General features: G+C 49.5%; 1 protein-coding gene across 4 annotated transcripts; it reads right to left on the bottom strand.

Annotated features, from left to right (window-relative positions):
- Positions 1 to 323: 323 nt before the first annotated feature.
- Positions 324 to 8060, bottom strand: OSR2 (odd-skipped related transciption factor 2). 4 transcript variants are annotated; one of them, XM_009455696.5, is made up of 5 exons: positions 7587 to 7969; positions 3990 to 4238; positions 2813 to 3582; positions 1668 to 1767; positions 324 to 821 (listed from the first exon to the last, which is right to left on the bottom strand). In XM_009455696.5, exons 2-5 carry the CDS (start codon positions 4236 to 4238, stop codon positions 747 to 749), a joined length of 1194 nt encoding a protein of 397 aa, XP_009453971.3. In that variant the 5' UTR covers positions 7587 to 7969; the 3' UTR covers positions 324 to 746. The 4 variants fall into 4 exon arrangements, with proteins under 4 accessions (XP_009453971.3, XP_003311914.3, XP_063672527.1 ...); XM_003311866.7 differs by having other exon boundaries at positions 324 to 903; positions 7587 to 7968; XM_063816457.1 differs by lacking the exon at positions 3990 to 4238 and having other exon boundaries at positions 7587 to 8060.
- Between the last annotated feature and the right edge of the window lie 990 nt (positions 8061 to 9050).

Genomic DNA, 9050 nt, shown 5'->3' with positions numbered 1-9050 from the left:
AAGTTGCATGTTATATTAAGATATTGCATTTATCTGAAGGAATAATACACAAGTCATTGAAATAAACAAAAGGGGATAAAACCTTAGGGGCATCAATGTTTTTAATATCTTTGAAAAACAAGCAGCCCAATTGTCTAATTCCAAAATGCCACCATATAAAAAGGGAAGGGCTGAAGTTGCAGAATGAGAATTCTGAGAAATCCTATTTTTTAAACCTAGGGATAAAGAATGCCCTTCAGTATTGAATTTTATAGAGGCAGCCCACTCTTCCAGAATCTAGAGGAAAAACAGTATTTAAATAGCAAGACACCTTTGCAGGAGTGTTGAAACAAACAAGAAAAAGTTTTATTTTGAAAATACAGTCTTTAAAGATAAAATTTGGGTTCCATTTTCCATATCTAAGTGCATCCAACAAGATCCAAAAACAAACAAAACAACAAAACAAAGACCCACAACATTATGTACAGAGCTCTAAAATGAGCTGTGAATATCTACAAGAAACTAGCATATACTCTTTGTGATGGGATGTAGTAGTGTGTGGCTTTCTACAGTTCTCAGTCCCCCAGAAGAAGAGTTAACTCCCTGGAGCTGCAGGTGCGGCTGCAGCAAGGGAAGAGCTGGGGTCAGTGAAGGGCTAGGGATGCGACCCCCCGGGTAGGAGACGTGGAGAGGTGTCTGGGGAGGGGAGCAGCGGCGGCACGGGACAGATCCTGGGCTTCTCTAGAAGTCCTGCCGCGGGGTGTGAGTCAGGCTGTGCCGCCGCAGATCACAGTTTCGCCTGAACACTTTGCCGCACTGCTCGCAGCTGTAGGGCTTGATGTCTGTATGGGTGAGAAGGTGAGTTTTCAGATTACTTCTCTGATTAAAGGTTCTTCCACATGTGGGACATTTGTGTGGAGATTCCTGTTCAGATGTGAAGCAAGCAAAGGATTAATCCTTCACACCACCACTGCACCCTTTTCAATAGTTTCTGTCTTATCGTTATCACAAGCGTTAACATAACACTCGCATGACAACAAAAGAGGAGACTTGCAGGAACAAATCTGTGCTCCTAATCCTCCAATCATGAAAATACACGTGCAGGCATACACAGAGGCCCGATTACACTGATAACTTCGGAGGCAGACCCGCAGCCACCTCGGTGGGCTTTGTGATTTCCAGCTCTTCACATTTCATCACCATGTCATAGGCAGGAAAAGGGGGAAGGAAAAACTCTAATCCTCTCTTAAGGAACAACATTCTCCTGGGTAATAAGGCTCCTCTTTGCTGGAAAACTAAACTATTCCTCAATGTCCTGAAAGCTACAAATTATGAGGCCCTTGGGAAAGAGAACGTATGGGATTTCACTATACCTCCATTATCAAAATTACCTTTATTTCCTCCTAAACACGAAAGCTTTATATGCAGGACAGATTGGATGAAAAAAATTCTAAAATTAGGATTTATGATAATCAAAGTGGCCTGTTTTTTGAGAAAAATATAAAAATGCTTTATGTTAAACAAGATTAATTTTATGTATTAAAGAAATCAAGTGTTGCTTTTCCCCACCTAGAGAACTAATCTAAATAGAGCCTTTTAAGAGAAAGAGTCTGCCATTGAACACCTTTTGCAAAGCAGTAATGATAACACGAACCAGCCACTGTTTTTAAACAAGAAAACAAACTTACCTGCATGTGTAAAGTTTTGTGAACTGCTAGAGTTCTAGACTGACAAAATCCTTTCCCACACTCCTGACATTTGAAGGGTTTTTCTTTGGAATGGATGTATCTGAAAATCAATATAAGGTTTCATTGAAATAACTTTGCCCCATGGTGAAGAGTTACTTTTAGCAATTACTTAAAAGGAAGTCGTGGAAGAACAAAAGAAACAAGATTTCCATTTACGTTTTTAGATTTTTTTTTTCCTGTGTAATTCTCTTTATGGTTAATCTCAACTAATTCTCTTCAAAATATTCACCAGCCCGCGGGCTTTATCTACACTTGATCGCCCTCTCTGGCGTATTCTGGAGCTCGAAACCCCGCTGAACGGGCCTTTCTTGGCCTCCATGGTTTTCTCTGGGATTTAAATTGGCCAAATCAGGATGTAAGGCAAGGCTGAGTTTAGAGGTGCTAATTTTAGTGAATCCCTTAACAGACTCGGAGGATGGGTACAGAAGTCTCATCTCTGGGGAACAGCAGGTAGAGTCCAGAAAAGATACCGCTAAAAAGGTCTCCCCAACTCCTGAGAAGTTTTTACCCAATGATAACACTTACATTATTGCATGTCTTCAATTGCCTTGTATTAATGCAGAGTTTAAGGTCGCGGAGGGAGGTGGGAGCTGTTTGTAAATTCGGTGACCTCAAGACCTCCTCCCCCTCTCAACCCACAAATACAGCTTAAAAGAAAGGTCCCCATGGTAGGCTCTGGGGCGCACCTGGGTGGAGGGTGGGTGGTGGGGGGAGGGACGAAACCCAACAGAAGTAGCCCGACTGCAGCCAGGACCGGCACCCCAGGGTACCTGGGTTCTGCCTGCACCACTCCCCACAGCACCGGGAGGAGACAGGATAACCATCCCAGGACTAAGGCCAACGGATTGTTCCTGTCCAAGACTGAGGAAAGGCCCTCCCTCATTCCAAACAAGAACGTAGCAAGAGCCGCTGGGGGAAAGAAAGGGTAGATGTTGGGAATTAGCTGAACCGGGCTGGGGAGCGTGACTGAGGGTGTATTTTAGATCACAGGAGATTATAATGACACTTGGAATGTCTATCAGGACTCGGTGTGTCCAGGACAAATTCGCTTTCCCTCTCCCAGCCATCCTCCTTGCCCGCCTCACCTGTGATCCCGCAGGTGATCTTGCCTCCGGAAGGCCTTGTGGCAGATGTCACACGTGTACGGCCTCTCGTCCGTGTGGGTCCTCTCATGGATGAGCAAATTGTAGGATTTGGTAAAGTGTCTGCCACAAAACTTGCAGATAAACTCTTTTTTTGTTTTGGAGGGCAACCTTCCTCGAGAGGGCTTTCTGTCCGGAGTCAATTTACTGAGGCCCGAGATGGGGCTACCCAGTCCTGGGCTCAGCTTGCTCAGGTCTCCCATCTTAGGCGGATCCTCTTGCGTGGCAGCCACCGCCAAATTGGCAAAGTCAAAACGGGGCCGGTCCTTGTGCAGGGCTGGGAGGACGTGGGCAATGGCCCCCTGCTTGGGGTGGAATAGGTGGGTGGTAAAAGGCAGGGCCGGGAAGGGGAAGCGCGCATCCACGAGGCCCTGCGCCGCCGCCATCTCCGTGATGGTGGAGCGGGTGATCTCGTGCACATTGGGATACCCCAGCGTCCAGTGGTTCATGTGCATGGTCTGTACCGCGCTGAGACCGTACAGGCCCTGCAGGTGGTCCACCGTGGCCGGGAAGGTGTTCACGGCCTGCAGGAAGGAGTAATTGGTGAGCTGCAGCGACGGGTGGAGCGGGATGGGCGCTGGCAGAGCCTTGCTCCCCATTTTCCGGGATGCTGGGGGGGCTGAGGGGACCAACCCTTTCTTCCAGGAATCAGAGGCCGGAGGGCGTGGGGCTCCGACAAAAACCCAGTGAGACAACAGCACGTAGAGAAAGCCCTAAAAATGGCAGGGAAGAGAGGGAGAGACCGTGACTATAATCCAAGGCTGCTCCTTCTGCCCTTTGGCACCTGCGCAGGTTACCACACCTAAGTCTCCCTCCCCACCCGACTCCAAGATCCCCCGAAAGCCGTGAGGGGACTGCGTGGCACCTTGGCACCTGCTCAAGTCCGCGTGCAGATCAGCCCTGGGCCAGAACAAGAAGTGCTCCGCTGGCGAGCGCGTGCCCAAAGGAAGGAAGGTCGGATTCAGACTCTAGGCAGATACGGAGCGGAAGACTCCTCGGTCCCAGGAAAACGAAAGGCGGACAGCCGGGCAGCACCCAGCCCAGCCCAGCCCACCCTCCCCAAGCCTGTTAGGCGAAGCTCAGTCAACCGCAATGCCAATGCTAGCAGGCCGGGGAGAACCTCTGTCGCCGCTGCGCCTCGGAGCTCCTGGGAACGGTGGGTTAACGGATGGGTCGTGAGATCCCACGCGCTGCGCTGCCGCCGCGCCCTGAGGCCGCCTTTCCCGCGCTTACCCGGACGGCAAGCCGGCGTGCAAGAGCGAAGCCGGCGCGCTTCATCCTCCTGGGCCAGAGGGCCCTGGGAGGGGCTCACCTCGCCCCGCACTGACCTCGGAGGTTTTCTTTTTCCTTCCTCTGCCCTCAGCCCCATCTATCAGCGGTGACGGGCCGCAGGAAAGAAAAGTGACACCTCAGGGGCTGGATTCGGCCTAGAATCGCCCCCTCCTCCTATCCACGGGCTCTCCTCCCAACCCCCGACTAAGATCCCTTCCAGATGGTTCAGGCTCCCAGGGGGTGGGGTGGGGGCGGAGAACGTCCCTGAGGCCGGAGGAACCCCTTTTCCCAGACTGAGCGCCAAGCTCTTGGGAGGCCTGAGCTGCTTCCCGGCCTGGCACCGAGGAGCGACCTCTACATCCCTCCACCCGGCATGCCCCAGGAGACGAGAGAGGAGAGAGAAGAGAGGGGAGAGGAGAGAGGAGAGCGCTCCGGGGAGGGAGAGGAAAGGAGCTGCAGGGGAGCTGCGGTAGGCCAAGCACAGGGTGGCCCTGCTGGCTTGCAGGAACCTTGTCCGTTGGCCTGGAGGTGAGTGCGGCTGCGGTCCCACCACCAGGACGCCCGGCCTGGGCCTAAGCAGGGCGCTTCCCCTCTCTCCGTGCTCCCAATGGCAACACAGGTCTGTCAGACCCAGGTTCCCGGGATCACCTCACCTACATTCACAGCGGGCCCACCTTCTCCCACTACCAGCCCCCTTTTAGAAAGGAGTTCTGCCAGTTCGGGGGACCAGGGCCTTCCCTCTGAGGGCAGACCCCCAGGTGTAGGAGTCACGTTTCCCAGTCTGCGCCACCAACCGCCAAGCCTGGCATTTGAACCCAACAGGAAGGCAGGAGAGACTCCAGCCTTCCCTTCCCACCCAACCCCTTCCTGCGTCTGAGTTGTCCTCTCCAGCACGTTATGAAGTATTGCCTATGGTTCCATCTGTGAGCAGACTTAGGGGGCTACGCTAATGACAGAGCGCTCTGGCAAGGCAGGATCTGGCTGCCTCTGCGGGGCCCACACCTTCCTCTGGAAGGGCTCGGGACAGAGATTTATTAACGAATCGCTTCTGCTTGGTGGTATGCGGTCTGGGAGTTCAGGCTAGGAGTTAATGAGAGGTGGGTAACAGTCAGAGGGTCTCAGTCAGACCATTCAACCGCAACTGTAAACCCCCATTAGTAATCAACTTTCCCACCACAAATCACGATTCATTTTTGCTCGGTGGCAAGTCTCTTAGGGAGGCAGGGGAAAAGGATTCTACTAACATTCCTGGTAATCTATCTGATTATTTCCCTTTCAATTAAAAATAATAATTTATACCTTTATTTCCTTCTCTTTGCGTAATGAGGATTTTCCAGAGATTCAAAATATTATTTTTCCCTTCGTGTTGAAAAGTAACCTCTTTCCCATAGAGAGGAAACCGAAATTATTATTTGGGTGTATTCCCAGACTAGATTTCTTAGAAATAAATACAGGAGGCAAAGCACAACTCCCACCACAGGGTGTATGTGTTGGGGAGGGGGGAGCGGGCATGGGGGGGAGTGGTGTCGGCTAAAGTACTGTTGTGACCTGTGATTTCTATACCAAAGGCACAGCGAACTCTGCCATAAAGGTTACACAGCCACAAAGTTGAGTGCCATCTTCTTTCCCTTTTCTCTGAATGGTTTATAACACAGAAATTAACGACTAATATAATTCAGGTTCATGTTAGCAAAAAAAAAAAGTGCTATTTCATAGTACCTGTTTGTTTTAATTTGTAGGGCAGATAGTTTCTTCATAGAGGAAGAGCAAACCATTGGTCCTTTTGAAACCCTTTTACAAACAGAACAACCTTAAATATCCACCAATGGCTCTTGCCACAAATAATTAGGAAGGTTAAATTTCCACACTCCCATTGAGTTGCTGGAAATGTATGTCAAAAGAAGTATTTTAAGTGAATGCAGAGATCCTAAAGTACTTTCGTTTTGTCTAGAGCTGAGCCTTGTAGTTCCCACACTCCCTTTCAGGAAATAACAGCGATCATCATCTGCTGTCATTTCTCCACCGTCCCGTTTCAGACCACTGGTTACTTTTAATCTTGGAAGGAAAGAAACTTAAACCAATGAAAAGTCATAAATATGTTGGTGGAGCTGAGGCTACTTTTCTTTCATCAGTCTTCTTCACAGGAATTTCCAGGCATGTGGAGAAATTTTGTAAAATTTACTTGACTGGCTGTCACCAAGGGAGATGTGTACACACTTATTTCAGTTCAGTGAAGCTTTCAAAACATTGGAGAAAAAAATTAAGAAGTAACTTGATAAGGAGTTTTGCTCTTTGGTAATGGTAATATTACATTGAATTATCTAAAAATAATATACAGTCAGGGTTCATCTGCTAAAACCTGTGCACTGGTATATGAGATAAATGACTGATGGTCGGATAGGTAGGCTCACTGAATTTCAGCCCAAACCACAGCAGAATTTTATATAAATTAGAGAGCTATAGACTAAGTAGATCAAAGAAGATCATTAAAAAGAAAAAAAAATTGTTAAAGGACAGATTGTTAGGGCCAGACTGTATCAGGTGAATAGAGAAACGGCTGCGAAGTTCCTGCCCCTTCAGAGCGCCTCTGCCTTCCCAAGGAGTTAATTAAATTAAGATGCCTTCCGCATAATCTAGGTTCTGTTTCTCTGTGCTCCCCTTGCTCCCCCTGCGTGAGTAATTTTCTTGTTCTGCCCAGGACTGCAGTTTGTTTAGCAGAGAAAGTGGCTGTCTGCGCCCTTTCGCTTCGGGAAACGCCAGCCCCCTTTTGTTCTCGGCTAACAGGTAGGAAGACAGATCCGGGGCTCCCTCCACAAACACCGTTTCCTCGCTCCTTCTTCGTACAACTGCAACTCCTTTCTCACTTGCCATTTCTCAGGAATCCGAGCTTTTAAGCCCACGGGGAGTTTGCTTTTGGGCCCCCCTCAGTCAGGACTAGAAGGTGGGAGGAGAATTTTAAAGCCAGCACGAGGTTGACAAATTACCGAGGACTGAACTATTTCCCTCTTGAAATGTTCCTTCAGCGTCGCTGGCTGGGCAGGCACCGGGTGTCCGGGCCCGTCCACGCTGCGCTGCCGCGGCTGCCCCGGGACAAGTCGACCCAGGCTTGCTAGGGCAGGAGCAGAAACACCATGGGATTGCGGGGTTTGATCTCAGTGTACGTAGACCAGCTTTTATAAGAAGTCTTGCTGACCTCTTAGATTAAATATCCCAAAACAAAATTAAGAAACAGTATGTAGAAATGTGTGTGGCTGGGTGTTAGCTGGGAGTCGCGTGCCAGGGACCCAAGGAAGTGAGAAATACAGTGCCCTGGGATTGCATCCCCATGATCTATTTTCACATCTGAACTTGGGGCACACCAGACCGAGAATCTGAACGCCTCTTGCACCCCCAAACCCTTCCTTCCAAAGGGCAGCTACAGCCCCTTCCCAGAGCGAACACTCACCTCCCGCAGAAAGGTCAACCTGGGCAGCCGCGCTCAGACCCGGTCCAGGCAGCGAGGCGCACAGCTTGGAAAGGTCATTGAGTCCACGCCTGGCAAACTTTTTTTTCCGCGCGGAGTCGCAGGAGTCGCGGACATTATCTGGAGGACCGCGAGCAGCTAAAGCGAGAGCAGATCCACGTCTTCGTCAGAGTCTGTGGACGCGGACTGTGTAAAGACCCGGGGTGCTTGGGGCCGGCGTTCAGCGCTCGCCCAGAACCTCGCTCTTCGGCGAACCTCTCGCTGTCGACTCCGGGTGAGGTCGGAGCCCACAGCCTTGCAGGGCCATCACCCTGCAGCAGCAAGCACGCCGAGCTCCGTCCCCGCCCGCGTCCCTCCCCAGGCTGCCCCAGGCCGGGAGTCTTGGGCTTTAGTAGCGGCCCCGCCTCCCCTTCGGGCGGGCGTCCCGCCGCCGCGCGGGGCCCTCAGCGCCCTGGCTCCGCCTCCGCGCCCGGCGTCTGCTAATGGTCCACTCTGTTTACTTCTGTTTGGATAGCAACTGAGTCTTAAAGGCACAGGTTTGCTCGAGGTTTCCCTGTTATAGAGACGCAGCCGTAGGTGACTCAGTTCAAAACTCACACACAAACACAATACCCACCCCCTTTCTTCTCGTTGCCACTTTTCCTTATACCATTAGAAACTCAACAACTGCTTCTCTGCCTCTCAAAGACTCCACAGAGAAGCCCAAAGGGCATTTAGTAGTTTTATTTGGTGCGCTCGCCGGCTTAATTTGCACATCTTAACACATTCAATACAACTACCTTCACCGTAGAGTAAAATAATTCAGGTCTAGACTGCATTCTCCAGCATAAATCACTCTTTCCCCAATTTTAAACATCTTTGTACATACTTTTGGTCAATTATGACTACATGTGTAGTCTGCTTTCGCCTGCTGTTTTCTAAACGAAGTTTGTTTACAGAGGTGGCAACTGACTAATTTAGTTATTATTGCAAAGACGCGTGGAATGCCCCAGGAGAAATTTCTTCCAATATTTAAGCTTTAATCGGGAAATGTTCATTTCACACGCAGTAAACCAACTTGGTTAAAAGAGTGGGCATCTGCAACCCATTGGCAAAGAATAAAGAATCCATCTGGAATTGGTGAAGAACACTCATTTTTAAAATTTAGGAAAATGCGATTCTAGTTTTTCAAAACATTTACATCTTCATTCCCAGCAAAAATTGAGTTCATTGTTCAGTCTCCAGGAAAGTTAATAGAATTCAAAGTGCAGTGATACATTTTTCAGGTCCTTCTAAAGGTTTGGTCTTGTGTGAGTGTAACTGCAAAAAGCACTTCAACCTCTCTGGAATAGGGGTGACCGAGTGACAGGAAGGGAATGATACACACTCATTTTAAGCAGCTTCTTTTCAGATGTGATTTGCGTGATCAACACTAAGCAAAAACGCCCTTCGTCCCAGACGAGTTGC

Source organism: Pan troglodytes, chromosome 7 (assembly GCF_028858775.2).
Source record: "Pan troglodytes isolate AG18354 chromosome 7, NHGRI_mPanTro3-v2.0_pri, whole genome shotgun sequence".
Lineage (NCBI taxonomy): Eukaryota > Metazoa > Chordata > Mammalia > Primates > Hominidae > Pan > Pan troglodytes.
Note: the sequence above shows the minus strand (reverse complement) of the source record. Positions and strands in the feature narration are given on the sequence as shown.

Coding starts and splice junctions, on each gene's coding strand:
- OSR2 (XM_003311866.7), bottom strand. CDS start 4,238: ATGGGGCTGAGGGCAGAGGAAGGAAAAAGAAAACCTCCGAGGTCAGTG. Junction 3,583..3,989: donor GAGGCGCAGCGGCGACAGAG/GTTCTCCCCGGC, acceptor TGCCATTTTTAG/GGCTTTCTCTACGTGCTGTT. Junction 904..1,667: donor ACAAAACTTTACACATGCAG/GTAAGTTTGTTT, acceptor ACATCTGAACAG/GAATCTCCACACAAATGTCC.